Source organism: Pinus tabuliformis, chromosome 5_2 (genome assembly GCF_031772625.1).
Source record: "Pinus tabuliformis cultivar Carrire ecotype Pingquan chromosome 5_2, CPIR1, whole genome shotgun sequence".
NCBI lineage: Eukaryota > Viridiplantae > Streptophyta > Pinopsida > Pinales > Pinaceae > Pinus > Pinus tabuliformis.
The window spans coordinates 233013425-233038956 of NC_142306.1; the positions used below are offsets into that span (position 1 = coordinate 233013425).

The 25532-nt window shown below is 37.8% G+C and overlaps 2 protein-coding genes across 3 annotated transcripts in view; one reads left to right on the plus strand and one right to left on the minus strand.

Moving 5' to 3' along the window:
* The window catches only part of LOC149158389 (rhodanese-like domain-containing protein 7), a 52344-nt gene extending 32261 nt beyond the window's left edge, over window positions 1-20083 (minus strand). Inside the window, exons 1-3 of one of the 2 annotated variants that reach the window (XM_089436198.1) lie at window positions 19567-20083; window positions 18276-18527; window positions 18074-18172 (exon numbers count right to left, since the gene is read on the minus strand). In XM_089436198.1, coding sequence (XP_089292324.1) covers window positions 18074-18172; window positions 18276-18527; window positions 19567-19974 — 759 coding nt within the window. In that variant the 5' untranslated portion in view covers window positions 19975-20083. The remainder of the gene's footprint in view (window positions 1-18073; window positions 18173-18275; window positions 18528-19566) is intronic. The other variant, XM_089436199.1, reaches the window with a different exon arrangement.
* Window positions 1801-4019, plus strand: LOC149158390 (BTB/POZ domain-containing protein POB1-like). Its single transcript, XM_089437592.1, has 3 exons — window positions 1801-1976; window positions 2305-2364; window positions 3062-4019. Exons 1-3 carry the CDS (start codon window positions 1801-1803, stop codon window positions 3594-3596), a joined length of 771 nt encoding a protein of 256 aa, XP_089293718.1. The 3' UTR covers window positions 3597-4019.
* Window positions 20084-25532: the final 5449 nt, after the last annotated feature.

The following is a 25532-nucleotide window of genomic DNA, read 5'->3' on the forward strand; positions in this document are numbered from 1 at the left end:
TCCAACTGCTCCTTTTTCTATAGCAACACGGCAAGAGCCGAGAGCAATTCGATTTGGGTCTGTTCTCAGCCTGCAATTCTTGAGGGGGGTCAAAATTTCTCAGAGCTCACGCGCTTTGTTAATGGATTCTCAGTCCAATTCTCAATGCAAGTTCAACGCATCTTCTTCATCTTTGTACATCAAATCCTTCAGACAAAAGCAAAATCGACAACAGCAATCCAGCGACTCTGTTTTTCTGAAATCCTGTGCGTGGTTTCGGGAGCTCTGGAAGTACAGACGGGTGGCTCTGAGAGTTCTTTAGCCAGGTACGGCACTGAAATTCTGTGCATAAGATCCTCATTAATGAATGATCTGTTTCCCTTTAACAATACTTTTCTCGGCAGGTAAGTGCTCCATGATGGGCACCAGTGGTGCTCCCAAGAGGTCCATCCGACCACCGCGGCAAAGGGTTAAGGTTCCAGGATGGGCTTCCTTTGATGCCCAACAGCGGGGTGGGGTTCCTAAGGCTGACGTGGTCCCTTTCCCACCTTTTCCTCCAACCTCGTCCTCTTCTAATCATCTCCAGAGAAAGCCAAGTCAGGGTTCTGTTATGGACAAGAATTATCTGAAAGATAGAATGATGTCTCGGCTGTGGTGCGGCACGAAAATATTTCCTTTATGTCTCCAAATTCTAGAGGCAAACCCTGGAAAGGATTTTCTCAATTAATAGAAAAAGTTGTTGTTAGGCCAGAGAAATTGATTGATCCTTATCCTAATACAACCCTGGCTAGCACTGCTATGCTGCAGGGCGTGACAGATGATGCAAATCAGAAAAAGGTTGCAGTAGAGAAACTGAAGGCCTTGTATGGTTGGGCTGATGAGACCCTGATAGAGGATGTTTTAGTGGCTGTTAATTATGAGCTTGAACAAGCCTCTGCTTCCCTGGAGTCTATGGCTGTGATGACATTGCCGGAGAATTCAAATCCCTCTGATGCATCTGAAGCTGTTGAGAATTCTCTACCTGATCAGAGTTCTGAAGGAGGTGGCCCTCTATTGCCTGAGTCCTTGGGTTTTGAAAATTTACATGTGACAGTTTCAATAGGACACATGCCAACTGCTACCCCTGAGCCAGAATGGGAGGAAGATGATGTATATTTGAAACATCGAAAGGAAGCATTGCGGATGCTCAGGTATATTTTGCCAGCCTATTTCCATGAAGTCCATTGAATTTTTTTAAGGTGATCATTACTGATAATTGGGAAGGCATGAACATATATTATCATCGCTTGTTTTCAAGCAGGGCTGCAAATCGACATTCAAGGGAAGCTGAAAGAGCTTATTTGCGAGGCGATCACAGCACTGCTAGGAATATTTCTCTAAAATCAAAAGAGGAACATTTGGCTGCAGATAAACTAAATGCTAAGGCAGCTGCAGAAATTCTTCAACTTAGAAATGAAAAACATAAGGACATTTGGAAGTTAGATCTACATGGGCTTCATGCAGCAGAAGCGGTGCAGGCCTTAGAATTGCGATTGGAAATGATTGAATACCATACTTCTGTCCCAGTTTAAGCTTTTCACAGATGACAAGCTGGAACTAGAGAATCGACATCTCACTTTTCATATACGTTGTTCAGGTATGTTCAATCGTACTTGCCAAAACTATTATACAATTTGGAATACGGTTTTAAATTGGTTCTTCAGATTAGGTTTCAATTTAGTCTCTGAAGAATTGTTGTGGTGCTGTATTTAAAATTGCAGAGGAACACTTCAACTGCCTTGTACTGCTGAGGTGTTGGATGTGTTGATTCTTGCGCTCAAGATGGATGTCACAAGATGTGTTGATTATTGCCTCAGGGAGTTGCAGTCATCAATGACAACAGACTCCGCATTGCATTATTTACAGCTCCCACAAAATATGCTTACAAATCACAGAGTGCAGTCATTAAAAGAGTCTGCAGAGAAGTTTCTTGTCGAACATTTAGGTTATATTGAAAAGTAAGTTTCTTATTACAATGTTTTTTAATTTTATTTTTTTCTAAGAAGTATCATCAGGATTAGGTTATATGAAAAGTAAGTTGCCTTTGACTTTCTAATTTCTCCTGACTTCTAGATTTTGCATTTTTTATTTTATATGATTTTTAAAAACTGGGACTCTTTTCTGTTTGTAATTTTATACCTACTGTCATATGAAGAATTAACTATTTTATTTTTCTTATTACATAACACAATTTGTTAATAGAATTAGAGAGAAGCTATAAAATTTTTGATATAGTTTATTTATAAATTTTTTGATATAGTTTATTAATATTGTTTTATAGAATAGACAGTCATTAAAAGAGTCTGCAGAGAAGTTTCTTGTCGAACATTTAGGTTATATTGAAAAGTAAGTTTCTTATTACAATTATTTTTAAAAAAAAAATTTCTAAGAAGTATCATCAGGATTAGGTTATATGAAAAGTAAGTTGCCATTGACTTTCTAATTTCTCCTGACTTCTAGATTTTGCATTTTTTATTTTATATGATTTTTAAAAACTGGGACTCTTTTCTGTTTGTAATTTTATACCTACTGTCATATGAAGAATTAACTATTTTATTTTTCTTATTACATAACACAATTTGTTAATAGAATTAGAGAGAAGCTATAAAATTTTTGATATAGTTTATTTATAAATTTTTTGATATAGTTTATTAATATTGTTTTATAGAATAGAATAGATGATTTAATTGGTTATTTAAGTTTTTCAGAAAATATCAATTTAACTTTTGTTAAAAAGAAAGTATTTTTTGTCACTAGATTTTTTCTAGAAAAAACTTTTATGCACAAATTCCGTGCAAATAATAGTGAATTTATTATATAACTTTTAAAAAATAAATACTATAAAATAAGATTAATTTCAAATTTGGCTAAAATTATCTTTATCCAAATTTTACAGAATTCTGAAAATTCTGAAGAGAATATATATATATATATATGAAACAAAATTTGCATTGCTGATATGACTCTCTCGTGGAAGATTTCTCATTCATCCCTGATGTACTTCAAACTAATCAATCTGTTATGTCCTGATCATGATTTTCAGGCATTCTGAAGAGCTTTTGGATCTTCCTTTGGCCGGCATCGAGGTTGTGCTGTCAAGTGATGAATTGAGAGTTCAATCAGAAGATGCACTGTATGATTTTGTCATAAGTTGGGCCAGAAAACATTATCCAAGTCCTGAACAAAGGAGAGAAATCTTGGGCAGTAACCTTTGCAAACTGATACGTTTTCCAAACATGACCACTCCCAAACTGAAAGATGTTCTTTCTTGCGATGACTTGGATAATGTGTGTGCATCAAAGGTAGTGTCAGAAGCACTTCTTTTGAAGGCAGATGCACCCCACAAAATATTGAATGAAAGGGTGTACCAGCATTTCCCTGTTACAGTGGTGGAGTTTGATGACCCTATCAAGGAATGCATGGTGTTTTGGTACATAACCAAAGATTCCTGTTCTCGGTTCTCTCCTGATGATGAGCGGCTGTATTCTCTACCTTTCTTGTTCTGTGGCGCAAATACAATCTGCAAAACTGTAGGAGGTAACGTTCTGATAATGTCTCAGAATCTCAATTGTATCTGAGACCAATGCATTACAAGAAATACTTAAAACGTTTAATTGAAATCATTCCATAATTTACTGAAAATTTATGCGCTGTCCTTCAGACTAGTTCATGGTTACTTGCAGTTTGTACAAGTTGTCATTTTTTCAACAACACAAGATAAATTTCATTCATTTATGGGTTTCTGTTGGTGATATGCCATGCCGGAGTTCGCAGCTGGATGATGTATGTGATGGTTAACCCATTTGGGAATTAGGTTTCTGCATATCTTTATGGGTAAACTATCTTTTTAATTTATTCTTTTCATCATATATATGACTCACATGAAAATTAAATGGCATCTACTTGGCTTGGCAGTTACAAGTGAGCCTTCCAGTCCTCTTGTAATTCTGCATGCATGAGGTCTCATTGTATTACTATTTACTATGTTTGTTCTGTTGTATCAGTTTATTTAGTGGGACGTATCTCCTTTTTTTCATGTTGAGCTTCACGCTGTAACTAATTTCAAGGAAACTGGCATGACACTGATCATGCTAATCAAGCAAAAAGCTACAACTATGAAAAATGATCCCAAGCCAAGAAGCTACAACTATGAAAAATGATCCCATTTAAATTAGCTGGGGGTTGGAAATTCTTTGAATTCGAGGAGTGATGTACAAGAATCCACAGTAAGTCAGAAGAAAATGCTCCGTAAGAAGTGCAAACGCAACTCTTAGAAAATGCCAAAGTTCAATCTAAGATAACATGAAATGAAGTAAAAAATGATACATAATAGGATAGCCACAGTGAAGTTTAGTATTGTTATCCACATGGACATTAACTAAGGAAAAAAAGGCTGACCATACTTATTGAAAAACAGAATAATACATAATATCAAGTCTTTCTCACCATCTCTTCTCTATTTCAGTGAAAGTAATATGTGAAAACCCATCAATCTCTGATGTAAGTTTCATGTCTGTTAAGCAAGTCACATGATGGTTGTTTTGTAGTTTTTCTCTATGTTAGGACAGCTTGATCATTTTCATGAGAAATGCAAGGGTGTCACTCTTCTTAGACACTGGTACCACTATCCAATTAGGAGAACTTTAGAGGTTGTAGACAATTATACGAGACACTGTGTACAATTGGATGATCTTTGGGTGCTCAATTACTTCTTAACCAAAATTGGCAGTGAAGGTCAAGTGAACTCATAAGTTATTTTGTTTTCTCTATTCTAAAATTTGAAACTGAATTCAAAACCTTCACTGTTTTCCTGACACATTTGTTCTTCTGGGTACTGTTTTGTATGGAGGGTTCTTGCTTGAATCCCCTTTGTTATTTTATTTTTGGATGAACCTAAATAAAATCTTTCCCCATTTCTACTTTCTACTTTTGAGTGTGTAGAAAAAGGTGAATTGATATCCTTCAGTATCTTTCCAGACACCCTAGATTCCTCAGCAGCTGCTAAAAGGTCCCTACTAATAATGTGCCACAGTTTTTGGTAGAAATCAATAGGGAAACCAACAGGCCCTATTTCCTTTGAGTACACAACTGATCTCAGTTCTTCCTGGATGAAGACCCATGTTTAGTCTGCTATCGGGATTTGAGATATCAAAAGGCTCTGTTACCAGGTTTTGGTAGTAAGATTTTGCTGCTGTCTTAATACACAGAGCTGATCTGAGTTCTTCTTTCCAGCCTTATTCTAGATGTCCTGTTTGCTTCTCTTCTCCCTTCGGTAGTTGTGTGAAAGAAAGCAGTTGTCACGGACCAGAGCTTTCCCCCTTCACGGTTCATTCATCAGACAGCACCAGTAGGCTATGATATCCTCATGGCTGTGGCTTTATGGTCCTCAGATCTTTCTATTCTTTTTCCTCATGGCTAAGATCTTGTTTTTAGATATAGAGGTCCATTTTTATAGGAGATTGCTTTTGCACTCCCGCACGGCAGAACTGCATTGGGCTTGAACTTTTCTAAAAAATTAAGTTGTATTTAAAGGAATATGGTGTCCAAAAAGCATAGAACTCCAAACATCAAATCTCTTTGCTCCTTGTAGGCTTGAACCAACATCTCTTCTAGAGAAATTCAACAATTCTAATTTAATAATCCTATCGGCCTCTCTTTGTACCTTTTGGGACAATTGCTAGTTTATGTATTTTTAGTGACTAGTTTTTTGGTCTGGATTTTTTCCTATTCATGTTTTTGGGGTCAATTGGTTCCATGATCAGTCTGATTCTCATAACACTGCCTTATATAAAACTCCATTAACTAACAAAAAAGTATTAGTAACTGAAAAATACTTCATCTTAACGTAAAGTTCGTTAACCAATAGAAAATAAGAAACTGAAAGAATTCTAATAACCCATATAGCTAATACTAAAGTAGGTTATCTTTATTATTTTAAACAACATAAAAATTAATGAGTATTTTCAAATGATATAAACATACATATCACTATTGCATGGTGAGTTCCTACCCCATTTGCTCTTGCTCCATAAACATGTATTGAGAGGGAGTTCTCCTGGGACACACATTCTCCCACTTGGGAGCTTTTTTAGAGGAACACTTGTTGACTTGAGGCAGTATGCTCCCCAGTGCTCCTAGAAACACTTTCAACTTGAGTTTTCTTGGGCAAACTCCCTATATAAGTGGAATACACCTAATTATTTTTCCAATTTTTTAATCGGGGCCTATGAGAAGACCCCAATAGCCCCCACACCCTATACAAGGATTAAAGCTTATAAAAGCCATAATCCTCTCCCTTTCTCATTCCACTTGTCATTGACTAATTTCTAGTGCAGGTGAAAGGAAAAGCTTCCACACATAGACTACTTCAAACTGTGATCTAAATCTTTGGGTTTTTCAAATGATTTCTATCGTTGCATTTTATCAGATCCCTTAGTATTGACACTATTGATGTTTCTTCCTCGTTAACCGATTTCTGAAAACTCATGTAATGACCAAGCACTATACATAAATATCCAAGTTTAGCTTCTAACCTCCATCATGCTAAGCACAGTCCTTTCAACATGAGCAGAACCTTATTACAAAGTATTTTCGGAGGCACAAACAAATGGTTTCAATCATAATTCAATTGCTCTAAAATGAATCCCTTGTGGTAAACTAAACCCACATAAAAGGTGGCTTCTTAGGCCCGACAGATACTAAACCACATGCACTTTTTAACTCTGAAATGATCCAAATCTTCCATCTACTGCACATACACCACATAATAATCAAAGTTAATTCAATCTACCCTCCGTGTAATTTGGAAGAGCTAAATTCCTCACATTTAGGAAACTTTGATGATAGAATTTAGGGGTAAATTGCCCAACAGTTGAAACGCAAAACTTTTCCACTCGAAATTTGGAGTTTGAACCTTTAAGAGGAAAAACAATACTTACATGTATCATACTCTGCAAGCATGGCTTCATTAGCAAAAAGAATCTCTCTTTTTCAATGGGACATCCTTCACATGGGAGATAAATATCAAATTTGATTTCTAAACCATTCAATCTTCATTTATTTTTGTAAACCCCGAGCTCAAATTGTGTTTATATGCACAATGAGAATAATCGATCAAGATCTACTAAAAATGGATCTAATCAACTATTATTAACATATAATCTTAACAAATACTATTCATCGAACCAATCTTTGTTGTAAACAACAATTACATCCTAATTTGGAAAGACAATTCATTTATTAAATCGCACCCTATCTTTAGATCTATATTAAGGGAATCAACTCCCTTTAGTAAAGATTTGTTCGACCTTCTGGAGGTCAAAAGCTAATTTTGAGAGACGTTCTTACATCAAACTCGACACTTGTTCATGAGGTCTTCATCTTTGTTGCCATGCCTTTGTATCTCTATGGCAATCACCCATGTAGCATCTTACACGGTCCTTTCACTTAACCAAATACTTAAAATATTCTTTGCCCGTTGGCCTTTTAACAACCTTCTTATCCAAAATTGTTTCAATTTGTAATGGTTTTACTGTAGGTGACTGTTTTTCCCACTGAATTGTTTAATTAGTTGCATCTTTCAAATTCTCTACTTCACATTATTTGTAAGGATATAAATTTGTAACACTGAAAATTGAAGATATTCCAATGTTAGGTGGTAGTTCAATTTCATATGCACTTACAGAAAACTTCCTCACAATTTTACAAGGTCCAATCTTTTTCAACTTTAGTTTATAGTAATCCCTCTTTCATTTTCTAAGATGTGCCAACACTAAGTCTCAAACTTCAAAATTAACTTTTCTTTTCTTCAAATTTGCTTGTATTCATTGTTGTTGTCTTGTAGTTGTTTCTTTACCTGTTCATGCAATTCTTGCATTGCTATAGCAAAATCCTCTCCATCAACACTCCTCCTTTCTATTGAATTTCTTGGAGAAATCTAATCTTCCAATTTGATAATCACTTTCCAATGATTTCTTAAACAAATTAACTTATGTCACATACATCATTAAGCAATTATACATAGAAAATCTCAACAGTAATGCAATAATGATAGTAGGATCATAAAAAGACAGCCAAGCACAAAAGAGACACAAATTTATCCTGGGAAAACCCAACCTCAAGAAAAACCCAACAAACTTTTATTAGGAGAAATCATTCAATTCAGCAGAAGTACAATCTGATATTCTTAAGTCAAACTTGGTCAACCGAAACCAAAGATCCAGCATAAGTCAAACTAGGGCTAAAATCAACCCTCCTACAATTGGTCAACCTGCAGTCAAACAAGGTGAAATCCAACCCTGCTACAACTGATCAACTTTTGGTCAAACAAGGTGAAAGTCGGCCCTTCTGCAACTGGTCAACCTACAGTCAAACATTGCCTAGAACTCTGTCAAATAGATCAAAAGAATCTCGGTCAATGTTGGCCAAATAGATCTCCACAAACTAGATCAAGCTTCAGAAGAATTATTCTCTTGCACATGTGAACAGAAGAATAGTTGTTGTGATGATAATCCGAAATTGATGCCAAATGAGGGAGGTTGAGTTTGTATTTATAATGGTCATGAGGTGCCCAAGAGGCACGTCTTCTTATGCTAGGTCGACCTATACTTTAGGGCCAACCTAATCATTTAAATTCGCATTTAAAATTTTAATTTTCCCTCCTTTTCATGGGCCAACTTGTAGTTGGGGAATACCAACCACAGCTACCGAAAATCAACACTCCCTCTTAGGTAGGGAGGTATTTACCTTGACTTCCTCAGATGTCCTCTTCACTGAACAATTTCTCCATCCCAAGAAAATATTGAATGAGCCCACTATGTTAATGTATCCATCCACTTCATGTTCTATCCTAGAACCATGTGGAAAGCATCCTGCATCAGCATCATGCAAAGGATCTAGTTACCCACTAGTCAAATATCCTTTGCAAATGGATCTAGTCACCCACTAGCCAAACACCCTTTGGCAATATGGTCAGGTACCCCCTAACTGGAGTAAATACAAGCCTAGTCCTAGGTCACCAACTATCCAAGTTGTCACTTGGAACCAGGTCAGTATCCCTAACCAATGGTGAAACCCTAGGCCAATTTACCATTCCCTCATGTCGTCACATCATACTTAAATGGTAAAACACTTGCTTGATGCTATGGGCCACTCACACTACCCACTAGCCAAGTAACCCTTGGCAATATGATTAGAACCTTCTATCCTGGTGAGCACTCTGAGCCCTGATGCTCTCTGGCCAATCTCCCTAGCCACATTACATGGTTCCTGGTCAATACCCTTAACCTAATCAAAACCCTTAACCTAGGGAGAATATATGCCCCTTGATGCTCCAACATCAACACTCCCTCTAAGGGAAGAGTTCTCAACCACTCCAAGCTTGTGCCTGAAGTGAACAAACTTCATCCTAGGACAGAGGTTTGTGAGAATGTCAGCAACCTCCTCATTCGTGGAAATGTATAAGAGCATCATTGCTCCCTTTGTACCATGTCTCAGTACTTGATCTCAATGTACTTCAACCTGTCATCACAGTCATCTCCAGCCTCTAGTCAAACAATCCTGCGAGAAGCTTCTAAAGCCACACTGCTTCACAACTCGTGAAACTAGCTACAATATACTTAGCCTTTGTAGTGCTAAGTGTGACAGATGTTTGCTTCCTACTCATCTAGGATATCATAGCAGAACCCAAACTAAAGCAACATCCTGATGTGCTCTTCCTGTCTTCTGCACTCTCTACTCAATCTGAATTTGTATATCCCTACAATTGTACTTCATCATTTGAGAAGTATCTCAATCCATATCCAACTATACCATGTCAGTATTTCAACACATGTTGTGTCGCATGCCTCAGCTCAATCATAAACTGACTAGCTTTCTTCATTGAATCCATCACCATCGCTGCTTTTTGGTCACCTTGACTAGGTGCTCCCTTTGAAACAGAGCTTGTTCTGGCAATCCTAACTGCTCCCTCTACCATTGTTGCTTCCTAGTCACTGAAGCATATCTGTTGTCTGGCATGGTCCACTCATAGAAGGCATATTGCTCTTAGAGACTTCCTATCTCTAAGCATCTAGTCTGACAATATTGCAGTTCATCATCTGAAGGATCTTAATAGTATACTTCCCTTGACCAAGGAAGTAATGCATCAAATATAGATCCTTCATCTCGAACTCAAAGGTCAACTCCCTCTAACACTGAAGTCAAGTTTGACTACTCCCTTTATCACGGAAGCAAATCCTTCTGCCATTGTTGCTCCCTCCGTCACATGCATCCTTCTACACCCGTCAGAAACAAGTCATATAATAACAAGTTCAACCAAGACTCAACAGATATCCATCAATCCAAGAATACCATGCCCAAGGTTCGTACAAAGCTTTATTCAGTCTACAGATATGAGACTCCTCCTCATGTACCTCAAAGCCCTAAGGTTGTTCTATGTACACTTTTTCCTCAATCACTCCATTGAGGAAACTGGTATTTACATCCATCTTATGTAACCTCCTATCCATTACAAAAGCAATAGAAATAATAATTTTATTAGAAGCACACCTGGCAACTGGAGCAAATGTCTCATCATAGCCCTCTCCCTCTTTCTGGGAGAACCCTCTTGTCACAAATCCCGCTTTGTACTTCTTTATGCTGCCATCTACCACATGCTTGATCTTGTAGATCCACTTTGAAGTCACTAATGAATCCTCTTCAAGTATCGGTACAATTTCCACACATCATTCTTCATAATGGATTTCCTCCATCATGGCATCCTTTCAAACTACCTAGTTGTCTACTCCGTCTGAACTAAGAGCTCGTTCGGTCATCTAGCACAGTGCTAGAAGTTAATACAATTTCTCCCTCTTGAACACAAATCACTCTGAGTTTATGCTCGATCCTAGGAGAATCCTCTTGCCAAAAACATTGTTTCGTTCTACCTGATGCTTCCATCTATTATCAGAGCCTTGGCAGCCTTTACGATGTACCTGCAAACCTCATTAGGAGGCCATGGAAGAAACGATTATAACCAAGCAAAAGATACAAAGACAAGAGGCTAACTAAAAATAATAATAATCAAGGAAGAAAAGATATGAAGTACTTATCTTTTGATCTGAGGATTGTAGGGAATTGTCAACTCCCTCTTGATCCTTGCCTTCTTGCAGAAATCATTGAAATCCATCTGCAAACTAATCAAGCTAGAAAATGCTCATCCTCATCCTCATCATCAGTTACTAATGCATGTAGTTTTCCTTTCCTTCCTTGCATGAATTACATGAGCTAGGGTTTCTTCATCCTTGAGTTATCCAGCTAATGACATTTTCATGCTACCAAGTACACACTCTTACTAGCATTCAGCATTCTTGGTCACGTTCTAGGGTTTCACAAACCCTTAGGACCAAGATAACAACCCTCACATAAACAATCCTTGCAGCTTTGCTCAACAAATTCACTGTCAAAATCCCTTGAAACAAATTCAAACTCAGTCCTAATCATGACCTTGATTAGCGAAAATTATGCCTTCGACCCTAACTTAGGAAGACTGAAAGATAACCCTTGAAATAACCTCAAGGATAGGCTGAGAATGTCCATAAGTCAGGCGAGATTGGCCACAAATATTGTCTGAATTTTCTTCAGCCAATTAGCAAAATATAGCTCAGAAAAGGGAGGTCGAAACAGACCTTGAATGTGCCCTTTAAGTAAACTCTGATTCAAACCTTGTAAACTTCATGTCTTGCTTCAAATTAGCCTTGAACAATGTGAATAAACCTCACAAGTTACTTCATGGAGAAAGCCTTCAAAACTTGGCATGAATGATATTCAAAACCTGGCATGAGATAACCTCAAAAGATTTGTCTTGGAGGGTTGAGAAACATGCCATAGAGAGACCTTAGACTTCCTTGGATTGGCCTTGGTGCGAACATTTGCCTCGGAAACAGAACCCTTGTCTCAAAAATATGATCTCAGGGAGGCGACCGAAATTCCACCTTTGAAGCAGCCAAAGATACTACAGACAAGATCTATGTAGCCCTTAAAATCATTCCATAATACTCAAAAAAATTTGGATGGATGATCCTTCTAATCAGACCTTAGAAAGGCTTTTGTCCAACCTCCATAAGGGTCCCTATCTCAATGAAAAGCCATCAACCAAAAGAAAAAAGAAAAGCAATTAAGCGCAAGATAGCCCAGAAATTTTATTCGGACATATGAATGCACTTATCATAAAGGGTTGTCACCTGATCTTGCTCCTTTCAAACCATTATTAAGGTTGTCTCGCCTTAGTTAGTTAGACTTACGTTTCTTCAAACCACAGCTAGGGCATTTACTCTTCCACAATCCAAACTTGGTTCTACTTCTAGGGCATTCTAATGGATGCTCTTTCACCTTGCTTATCTCTTGTCTTAGGGATGCTTTTTTCAAGTCTCTTTAATGGCTGCACTTTCACCTAGGCTCTAATACCATGTTGAATTTCTTGCAAAAATCTAATAATTACTTTCCAGTGATTTCTTAAACAAATTAACTTATGTCGCATACATCAAGCAAATATACATAGAAAATCTCAACAGTAATGCAATAATGACAGTAGGATCATAAAGAGACAGCCAAGCACAAAAGAGACACAAATTTACCTTGGGAAAACCCAACCTCAGGAAAAACCCAACAACCTTTTCTTAGGAGAAATTGTTCAATTCTACGAAAGTACAATCTGACATTCTTAAGTCAAACTTGGTCAACCCAAACCAAAGATCCAGCATAAGTCAAACTTGGTCAACCTAAACCAAAGATCCAGCATAAGTCAAACTTGGTCAACCCAAACCAAAGATCCAACATAAGTCAAACTTGGTCAACAATGTAAAATTTGGCCCTCCTACAACTGGTCAACCTACGGTCAAATAGGGCAAAATTCGACCCTCCTACAACTAGTCAGCTTGCAGTCAAACACTGCCCAAAACTCAGTCAAATATATCAAAAGAATCTTGGTCAATGCTAATCAAACAAATCTCCACAAACTCGTTCAAACTTCAGAAGACTTCATCCTCTCGCACGTGTGAATAGAAGAATAGATGTTGTGATGGTGATCCAAAATTGATGCCAAATGAAGGAGGTCGAGTTTGTATTTATAGTGGTCATGAGGTGCCCAAGGGGCACGTCTCCTTGCGCTAGGTCGACCCATATTTTGGGGCCAACCTAAACATTTAAATTCAAATTTAAAATTGTAATTTTCTCTCCATTTCATGGGCCAATTTGTAGCTGGGGAATACCAACAATAGTTACCAAAAATCAACACTTTCAGCCTTTCCCAAATTCCTCGACTCATCAATTCCCATAGGATGCATACTATACAAAATTTGGAAAAGAACTCGATCCTATAGTCCTATTTCGGGAATCTTTACATGCAAATTCATCTTGTGCAAGGGCTTGATCTTATTGCTTTGGGTGTTCCCTAACCAAAGTCCTCAAAATATTTCCAAACCTTCTGTTTACTACCTCACTTTGCCCATCCATCTAGGGATGACAAGCTAAGCTAAAATTCAGCGTTGTTCTGAGCTTCTTCCACAAAGTTCTCCAGAAATATCCTATAAATCTGGTATCCCTATCTGAAAATGTGCTTTTGGGAAGTCCATGTAACCTCACATAGTTTTTGAAAAGCAAATTTGCTAACTGTGTTGCATCACTTGTCTTGAAACAAGGTATAAAGTGAGCCATCTTTCAAATCTATCCACAACAACTAGAATTGAAGAGTTTTGGGTAAACTTAATACAAAATTCATACTTACAGAATCTCAAGGTCTGCTTGGAACTGGTATTACTAATGACTAATACAAACCTGTATTCTGCACTCTTCACCTTTGCATATTGACAAGTTCTACATTTCTCTACAAATCTTCTTACATCAACCCTCATACCTAGGCAATAATAAAAATTATTGAGCTAAGCATTCTCCTGTCCAAAGTGTCCAACCAACCCACCATTGTGTTTTTCCTACAATAAATTTATTCTCATGAAGCATCTAGGAGTACAAAGTGGGTTGCCTTTAAATAACAGTCATTCCTGCAACATATATTCCACGCATGGACTTTTATTTGTGCTGACTGGATTTTCACATGCTTCACAGGCTTGACTGAAATCTGGATCATCTTTGTACATCTCCTTCAAATGGTCAAATCCCAACACATTTATTATACATTCCTGCAAAACTAAACTTCTCCTACTCAAAGCATCTGCAATCTTGATAGCTTGTCCACTAAGATGTTTAAGAACAAAAGTAAAACTTTGCAAATATTCGATCCACTTAGGATGCTTTTGATTTAGCTTAAGTTTGTTGAGTTATAACCAATGTTGCGAACATCGGCATCGGGATAAAATCGGCAAGGGTCCGGAAAACCAAAAAAACCGTAAAAATCGGGAAAATATCGGTAAAAATCGGCAAACATCGGCAAAATTAAGATACCATAAAAAATATCTTTAAAAATTGGCAAACATCGGCTAGGCCAAAAAATCGTGATTTCGAGATAAAATCAGTATGTTATCGAGATGTTCGCAATGTTGGTTATAACTATAACACATGGTTGTCAAAATATAAAATAAATTCTTTAGGCATTAGATAATGCCTCCACTTCCTAAGTGCTTGTACTATGGCATAGAATTCTTTGCCATACGATGAATATTTTTATTTGGCAACACTTAACTTTTCATTGAAATAAGCTATGGACCTATCATCTTGACTTAAAATAACACCAATTGCAACTCCACTTGCATCACACTTTACCTAGAATATTTTATTGAAGTCTGGGAATGCCAAAATTGCTTCTTCAATTATCTTTTTCCTAAATGGAATCCTTTTCAATTCTTATCCATTGAAATGGTTGTTTTCCTTTCTTGATTGTCTCCAAAAATTGAAGCACATATGCCACCGAAATTCTTAATAAATTTCTAATAAAAACTTGCCAAAACAATGGAAACTTCTTACCTAAGATATATTCTTTGGAGAAGGTCACTCTGTATAGCTTTAACCTTTTATGGATCCATCTTCAAACCATCTTTATATTGAGCACACACTTATACTAAGAAGGGGGAGTGAATTAGTACAAGACAAGTTGTACTTACTTAAACATTCATGAACCATAAGAAAACAATCACATATGAGATCTATTAGTTGCAAAACATGAAACACAAGATTTTTGTGGAAATTGTCTCAAAAGAAAATCACAAAACTTCCTTTTATAATTCTTTGTACGCACCAATCTATTGTTAAAAATATTTGTAGGCACCAACCTACTGGATACACCAATCCCCACTGGTACAAAATATGGTAGGCATTAGCCTACTATTCCAGATCTTCGAAGACACCAATCCCCACTGCTAAGCACCAACTTAGCAAGAGACACCAATCTCTTTGTTCATGTGGCACCAACCTGCATATGAGGCCTAACAAATAGTCCACCACCTTAGAGTTGGGGAAAATCCTAATGTGAAACTCATCATCCTTGGACTGTAGAGCACTCCCTATGGAATTGCCTTGTAGAACATAGTAGCAGAGGATTTTGTTGTTTGACAAACTATAAGGTTTAAAGTCAAGAAAATAATCTATTCAGGGATCTCACATCATAGGCCCACGCTAAGTCTTAGACCAACAAGCATCCTATGAGAATGGCTTTGACCCCATGATTGTAATAGTAAAAAGCAAATTGACCGCCTCCGCCTTTCTTCCCACCTTTCTCCTCGGTTAACACGCGGACATGTTCGATCCCGATAACCGTAGATCTCAACGATCGTCATTTGAGACGGCTCCTCCAGTCTCCTCTTGCGCCTCTGGTAAATCCCCACAGCACATCCCCTGATCCCAATCTTTGTGAACTTCTCTTGGCCGATATTCTCCTGACAACCTCGTCTGTTAACACATCCAACGATCCCCGTTTATACCAAAAGGAAAGTGGAAAACAGCAGCCAAAGAAGAAGCACCGCAGGCAACACAAAATCAAAGATGCACAGCGAAATTCGGAGCAGAAAGCAGAGACAAAGGAAGAACAAGCAAACAAATCACATGATCTCAATCAAATGAAGAAGAGAACTCTTCGAGCAACGAAGGAGAGAACCCGGACAATTATGACAAGAAGAATCAGTCAAATCAGGGGCAATCAGGCTACAAATCTCTCAGAGAATCCATGACATGCAAATTTCTCTTTTTAGTAGGTCAGTTTGTTAGGCAATACACTAGAATTCACAAAAAAATTCAAGAAGTCCTGAAATCAAGCCTAGGAGAAGAGACTGCGTTCCTATCTCATGGCTTAGAGGTTCTTCATGGTACAGTCTTTGTAATGGGAGCTTGCTCCATCAAAGCTTTTTGGTAATATTAAAACTACCCAACCTTGTTAAAAAAAATAGTAAAAAGCAAATTGAGGCCGAATGCATATAAATTAATTTCCAAATAGTATGCGATGTTGATCCCCATTGTTTGTTATTTGTGTGTGAGTGTGTGTCAATTGCTTCTATGAGAGTTGCACTCTAAGAGTTTGAATATGAGGTTGAGGGATAGCCTCACATGTCATCATCTATGTCTAACAAGATTATAATCATTATTGCACTTGCATTTTACTTCTGGGTGAATGATCCTTTTCGGTGCAGCTAATATAAAAATTAAGCAACAATAATCTATTTCCTTTGAATGGGAATCAATCTCAACCTAAACTTGTGAGGATTCATTAAATTGTCAAAATATAGCCTTCTTATTGACATGAAACAACTTAATCTTTAATGAAAATAATGTTTTCTTTAATATGAAAATAGAGAGGAAAGGTAGCTAGCTTGAGCAATTGAGTGCTTTAAGCTTTATGTATAAAGTCTCAACGTTGATCCTCAGGCTAGCTACCTCTATTGCATGCCTCACTCACTCAAATTATGCACCATAACCAACACTGACAAATTTACACTAGGTATTGTCCACAAAACATGAGGAAGTGCCCAAGGGTTTCTCCACAAGATTTTCCTTAGAACCAAACAAGGAGACCAAATTTAACAAAACAAAACCCAAATTAAAAAAAAAAAACAAACAAAATAACAACAACAACAAAAAAACAAAACAAAACAAAAAAATCCTCTTATATCAATTTTTATTGATCTAATTAGGCTAGGACTGTGCACATTAAACATGCATATAAAACATTTGCAACAACTATAATGTGAGAAGAATACTTGATTAGCTTCTAGTGTCCAAGTGCACCTTGGACAAATGCCATTATCTCTCTAAATTACCCATTAAGCATCAGCATAAAAATAATAAGAAATACTTGCTCTTTTTAACACATTCTTGTATAAGTTTTCCAAAGTCACAAGTGCACATCAAAACAACGGTGCCTACCTATTAAGCATCAATATAAAATTAATAAGAAATACTTGCTCTTTTTAATACATTCTCCTATGAGTTTTCCCATAGTCACAAGTGCACATCAAAACAATGGTACCTACCTATTAAGCACTAATACAAAATTAATAAGAAATACTTGTTATTTTTAATACATTCTCCTATAAGTTTTCTCATAGTCACGAAGTGCAAATCAAAGCAATACTTGTACGTGAAGACCTAAGCTGAAATTTACAACATTTATAGAGGTTTGGAGAGTGTGCAATAAGACACATACAGCACACATATGATAACGAAATGCAAACAGGAACTAATATCACAAAAAGTAAAGATATTTTGGGGTTAGGGATTAATATCATCATGCAACATTAGCAAAATCCAATTTTTGGTTGATGAACCTACACTTGCTCTCTTCTGATCACGCTTTCACAGGGCCAATGAAAATACGAAACTATTTTTTTTTTTGTTTTCGCTTTTAGATAATTTTGGAAATATGAGAATTTTGGGAGTATGGACATAAATATATGCACAGCCACTTGAGTGTCTGCTACTCATAATTCTACTACTGTCTACTCTACTCTTTATGATACACCCTTCACAAATGTTTCGCAATTCATGCAGGATAATTTTAAATACCGGTTACGAAAAAGTGGAAAGCACAATTTTTCTATGCATTGTAATTATGAATTTGATCAAATGAACCACTAACCGTGTCTGGGTCGCTTAGCAAAGCATTCCATTCCCTTGGATTAGCATATTTTCCCACTTTCTTGGCAGGAGATATTCCAGGAACTCCCAAAGTTACCACCTGAAAATGGAAAGGATATCAAAGTCACAAATGGAAACAAACCATCCACTATTGCTCAAGCAAAAACTGTCAAGGGAAGCCATGTTAGTTAAGTTGAACATACTTCCTTCTTAAGCTTTACTCGCACGTGATCCCAACGAAAGGGGGCATCATCACCTGCTCCAAGAGGAGACTTACTAGAATGCCCATGATGAATAATCTCATCCTCTGGACCAGCGGGAGATTCAGTCTGCCTCAAGCCCTTCAAACGGCTGTCTGCTTCAATAAATTCTAAGACTTTCTGAACTGAGTCTCGTGTCCCACATATACTTCCGTTGATGCCTTCCGGTGCCAGAATTATACCTCCTGAGACACGCTGAACAGTATCAGATTGGTAAGCCATAAGAAAACTCTGGTGTCAGATTTTCATAAAGAGGAAAAAAATCAAAACCAGGGGAAACAAGCCCCGAACCAAAATTCATTTCCCAGATTTATGAAAGAATACACTCCAGCTCCCGTTAAGGCACCAAAACCCCATTGTAGCAAGTATCAGATATTAACCTAAAACGAACCAAAAAGGGCGTGTAGGAATAATTTGCCTCAAACAAGTCAATGTCACTAATTGCCGTGTTACAATGTAGAAGAAAGGTGGGATTGCCAAATATGATTAGCTCCCCAATTGCCTATTTGCATTGACAACAGATTGTCCTTGATGGAGTTAAAGAGAAGATGAAGTTCAATGTCACCTCCCAGAGACCACCTAATGCCCTGTAATGGGGAAGACTTATAGAAACGAGGACCACTACTGCGAGGTAGTACGTGCAGCTATACGTCTCGCATGGCCCTATGATGAGGAGAAAAAAAAACACTTTACAGGATCAGCCCCGCGAGGCGAAAATGTCTCCAGTTCACTTCGCGGATCTTCCGAGCCACAGTGAGAACTTGGGTGCATGGAATTAAGTTTGAGGCTTGAGGCTCAATCCCTGAGCTTTCCCAGCTCAAATAAAGATTTAAAAAAAATGAAATCAATCAACAAGAAGTTCCGGATTAAAGAAAGTCGATCAGCCTTTCGGGGCAATTCATGTTATAATTTCATTTTGTCACTAAACCCACATTGCCATAGGGTTTGAACGAACAAATACACCAGGGTATAACGGCCGACTACGTAAGGCCCCAATTCCTGTTAACCAATTTCAACGTCAAGGCGATTGTAATGTAATATCTCTCCTGCAATAGATTGTAGCATTGCCTATCCATGAGCGACGATACTACCCCAAAACCGAGGGGAACAATATTTGAAATGGGGGCACCCACAAACCAAAGAGAAGAATTTAAGAGTCGAACTCAAATTTAACATAACTTAGACAATAACAACAGAGTCCAGTGGAGGAAAATAACAAAAAGTTAAAACTTACTAATTCTTCGCATAGCTCCCTCAGAGGGCTACGCATTTCTGCATGGTCTGGAAAATCTGCAAACTTGTAAAACGAGACCACAACAAGAGAAGATATCAAGTTCTCGTTTACGCGGTACTGGTTCGAATCCTTCTCCGCTGCAGCAGAAACAGGCCAGGCTTTGCTGCACTGAGTAAACCGGTAGTGTTCCTGAGAAAGAGCCGTTGGACCCGGCTGCTTAAGCAGTTGGGAGGGATTGCTTGAGGTGATACTGGATGTGGACATCTTACCAAGGGGACTTTGGTAAATTGCAGTGCTTACGCACAGACTACCCCTCTTTAACTTTGTTGTACGGCATGGCAGCACCCTCACAATCCCAGTAGATGTTTTCAAGCTATTTGTAGCTGATGTAATTGGTGCAGTCTGCATCTACACGATCAAACTGGTGATAATGAGATGAACATACCCGGTTTTCGATCCCCTCTCTAGCGAATCAATGTCGAATCAATGTGCGCCTTGAAGAAGAAAGAACAAGAGTGCCTAATCAATGTTTTTAGCGAACAAGAGTACCTAATCAATGTTTTTAGCGAACAAGAGTATCTAATCAATGTTTTTTAAAATAATTTCTTTCTTTTTAATAGTTTTTTTTGTTATTTAGGTTGCATAAGGAAAGAAATTGGAAATTAAGTTATATAGGCTATTTTTAGTCTCATAGACTTAAAATAATTTCTCCTTCTTATATAATGTTATTTTGTTTATATAATCTATCTATTGTAATAAAAAGAAAGTTTTTTTTCTCAATTTTTTTGGGATTATTTATTAGCGAGTTTCATATCTGAAATGATAGGAGCTAGTCTTCGCGCAATTAAAATTTTAGTTTTTTTTAATTGAAGATTTCAAATATTCTTTATCATCATGTTTCCATGTGGGGTTAAATTCTTTAACATAATATGTTTTTTTCCTACTTCCCTGTTTTGTCCATGTGGCAGTGCTAAATTTTTCTAACACCCACTTTTTAAATCTCCTCTTTAGTGTGAGGACAGTTATACAGATTTATGTCCACTTTCTATTTTGTTTCATCCATGTATTTTCCAACGGTTTAGCTCCTCTTCAACAACCATTTTGGGTCAATGATGCTTATCCATATTTTCAACCTTTTTTAGGTAACTTAACAAATAAATGATCGTTGAAGCCTCAATTGAAAACATATCAACCTCAGCAATAAGAATATCATATGGGACTATTGATTTGGCCTTGAGAATACTAGTGATTAGATGTTTTTGAATTCTTTCTATTTGTTGTCATCTGTGGTTTGACATGTTGCTCCTCCATATCTCGCAACCATAGAGGATAACTGGCACCACTAATAAACCCAAGAGGGTTTTCTTAGTCTTCTAATCCCACAGTTCTACTTGTTTGCACCTATTCTAAAGAAGCTATGAAGTTTTCCACCCTCCTTGGATTTTATTTCATCTACATGTCTCCTAGTTGAGCCTATAGTGGAAATCAATTCCTAGGTATTTGTACTCATCTACAACCTCGAAGGTGCTACCCTCAAAGAAAAAATCACGCCTTTAGTCTTGTTGGTGTTTACTTGCATTCTGACCTCTTGACAAAAGATTTCTAGAGTTTCCAAGTGTTTTCTCAAACCTGGGACAGATTTAACAATAAGAATAATGTCGTTTGCCTATAAAAGTAATTTCACCACGTAGTTTACCAAGTGGATGCCTTCTCCTTTGGTATTTCTTATCCACTCTTCAAGCTTATTGATATATAAACCAAACAATGTGGGGAAAAGAAGACATCCCTGTTTGACTCCAATGTCACTACTAAAGCATTCAAACATGCACTCCTTAGTTCTGATTTTGGCTCTAACCCGCTCATAGAGCTTATGAACAACGCCATATATTCCTTTGGGACTCCTAATGCTTCCATTTTGTGCCAAAGCTTATCTCTAGGGGTGGTGTCAAGGATTTTTTGAAGTCAACAAAGCAACATAAAGCTTCTCCACCTTGGTTGTTCCAAATTTTTGTAATGAAATGTCAAAAGCAAAACATCATGACAACATGACAATATAATAACCATAATAACATGACACCCATACCACTTATTGGAGCTTTATAACTTAGCTCATGGTGGTATTTACATCCATATACATATACATATATAAATATCAAAACATCAACAAAACATATGTCAAACGGACCAACGTCGAACCAAAACTTCTTTGCCTCAACTGGCAAACAATGAAGATATAGGGCCCACATCTGATCCGCCATATCCCATGTATCTTCTTCAGGCCCAAAGTGCTTCCACTGCACTTTAACTTGCTCTATGGCTCTGTTCCTCAACACGAGATGTTTCTGCTACAATATTCACTAACGCTCCGGCTGGAACTCTCCTTCTTGCTCCACCTGCAATACAGACCAATCAATAACATGATCAACGAAATATGGAAAATATCATGGAATTTCACTATTGGAGGCAGTGCAAGTCAATATGCCACCGTTCCAATCCTCTCAAGGATCTCGAAAGGCCTGCAATACTGAGGTTCCAACTTGGCACATGAACTAATCCTCAAAGAGCTTTTCTTGGGCTTGATGCGCAAATACACATGCTCCCCAACCTAAAACTCTTTGAACACCCTGTGTTGATCTGCATAACTCTTTTGTCTATCCTATGTTGCCTTGAGATTCTTCTTTATAACCTGCATTTCCTGCTCCATGTCCGTCAACATGTCTGGTCTAATAAGTACCTTGTTCACTGGATCACTCCAGCTGATGGGAGTGTTACAACTCCATCCATACAATGCCTCGAAATGACTTATTCTCAATGACTCCTGATAACCATTATTGTATGCAAACTCCACCAATGGAATATACTCCTCCCATTTCCTCTGCTAGTGCATCACGTACATCCTCAGCATATCTTCCAAGATCTTGTTGACCCTCTCTCTGACCATTCGTTTATGGATGATAAGTTGTACTGAAGGCCAACTCTGTACCCAAGCCTGCAAATAGCTCCTTCCAAAACTTGGAAGTGAACTTTGCATCCTTGTCTAACACAATCTTCTTTGGAACACCATGTAGTCTCACTATCTCTCTAATGAACACCTGTGCTACCTCACTGGATGAATATGTAGTCTTCATTGGAATGAAGTGAGCTACCTTGCTCAACCTGTTGACCACGACCATAATAGAATCATGTTGCCTCACTGTCCTCGGAAGACCTATGATGAAATCCATAGAAATGACCTCCCATTTCCATTCCGGAACCGCAATAGATTTTAGTAGACCACCTGGATGCTTGCATTCTACCTTTGCCTACTGACATTCTAAACATCTAGCCACAAACTTTGGCACTTCCTTCTTCAGATTCAACGAATAGTAAAACTTCTTCACCATCGTCAATGTCTTCTGATGTCCTAGATGACCTGAATACGGTTTCACATGAAACTCCCTTAATATAAGCTTTTTGAGCTCACTACAATTCGGCACATAGATCTTATCTCAAAACCTCACCAAGCCATCTGTCGTGAGATGATAGTCTACATCCTAATCCCCTATACATGTACATGTACCTATACCTACACATGTATTTGTACTATGTTGTAACTTGTGCATGATCTCCATGTATTTGTCATCCTGTTGTCCTGCCTGCAATATCCTATCTTGTAACTCTGTCCCATAGGAGCTTATAGTTGATATATGATTTACCTATACCTTCCTACAAAGAGCATCTACAACCTGGTTCTCCTTCCCTTTGATGTATCTGATCTCAAAGTCAAACTCACTAAGGGTAGCCAACCGTCTAGCTTGCCTGACATTTAGATTTAGCTGATCAAGTAAATATCTCAACCCATCGTGATCGCTCATCAATGTAAACCTCCTACCAAGAAGATAGTGTCTCCACATCTTCAATGCATGTATAATCATTGCTAGCTCAAGATCATGCGTTGGATAGTTTTGCTCGTGCTCATTTAGTTTCTGTGACTCATAGCACACTACCTATTCTTCTTACATGAGAACTCCACCAAGTCCCCTCTTGCAAGCATCTATACACACTACAAACTCCTTGTCTAAATCCAAAATCTTTAGCATTGGTGCATATGTCAACAACTGCTTAAGCTGCTCAAAACTATCTTCACATTCCATCGTCCATTCAAACTTCTTACCTTTCTGCTGCAATGATGTGATAGGTTATGCAATGCATGAGAAGTTCTTGATGAACCTCCTATAGTAACTTGTCATCCCATGAATGATCTCTCCTCATCTACATTCTTAGGAGTTGCCCATTCCATGATGGCCCTTATCTTTTGTGGATATACTACTATGCCTTCCTTGGAGACAACATGTCCCAAGTAGTGTACCTCAGTCTGAAATAAGTTGCCCTTGCTAAGCTTAGCAAATAACTGATGTTCTCTGAGCAATCTCAATATTGATACTAAATGTTTGGCATGCTCTTCCTCATTCTTAGAATATGCCAGTATATCATCAGTGAATACAATAACAAACTTGTCCAAATAAGGATGCAACACACTATTCATCAAACACAAGAATGTAGCTTGAGCATTAGTCAAACCAAATGGAACAACAACAAACTCATAATGCCCATACCTGGTCCTAAACGCAGTCTTGAAGATATCCTCTTCCTTGATGCGTACCTGATGGTATCCAGATCTCAAGTCAATATTAGAGTACAATATTGCTCCCTTTAGTTGATCAAACAAATCATCAATCCTTGGAAATGGGTACATGTTCTTAATCATTACCTTATTCAGCTACCTGTAATCAATGCATAATCTAAGAGTACCATCTTTCTTCTTTACAAACAACATTGGTGCACCCCAAGGTGATACACTGAGTTTGATGTATCCTTTGTCCAACATTTAGTTGCAACTTCATCTCAACAAAATCATGTGTGCTCATCCTGTAAGGTGCTTTTAATGTTGGAGCTACCCTTGGTACCAACTCAATAGAAAAGTTTACCTCCCTATGAGGTGGCAACTCCGTAATATCCTCCGGAAATACATCTTGAAACTGCTGCAAAACTAGTTACCTTCTCAACACATCGGCATCCTCAACCTCCTTACCCATGTCACTGGAAATGTGTACTGGAAACATCACATAACCTTTTATGCAACTATGCTTAGCCTGCATAGCCGTAACCATCCCCACTGATGTAGGCTTCTTCTTTCCTTGCAAGGTCTTGTTTTCCCCACTATCATCCACACACTCAATGGCCTTGTCGAAGAAATCCACTTTGGTTTTGTGAAGGTATAGCCAATCCATACCAAAAAGCATACTATACAAACCCAATGGAAATACATTCAAATGCGTTGTTGTAGGCATACCATTTAACTCAAATGCACAAGCTCTTACCCAATGGTGAACTTGCTTCTTTGTACCCATAGCCAACTGTACCAACCAAGATTTTGCATGCACTTCTTTTTTGAAACCACACTTATCCATCAGGTCAGGATTCATATAACTATAGTTATATCTAGGATAAATCAAAATAGAAACAACTTGATCACAAAGCTTGTCATCCATCTCAATGATCGATGCCTGATGATCCGTCTGCTTGTTGTCCACAACTGCATAAATCCGAGGAATGTTATGACCAACATCACCAACTGTATGCGCCTCCTGAGCACTGTAGATCTGGGGTCTACCACCACTCTAATACTGTAGACAATCCCTCTTACGATGATCCTTACCACATATCCAACACTACAATGGTTCCCTACCACCACCTCTAGCCCGTTGTTCTCCATGTCGCTTCTCAGTTGTATTGAATCTCTTGTAAGGAACTGCATTATATTTCTCACTTGCATCTTGAGTACTTCCTTGCTTTGGTGGCCATTTTCCCTTAGCTTTCTCATTCCTTTTCAAGTCATGCTTCGGCTCAACTTTGTGCTTCGACTACTCTTAAAAATGCTTCAACTTTCGGATGGCCTCCACCAACAATCTAGGCTCATCGAACTC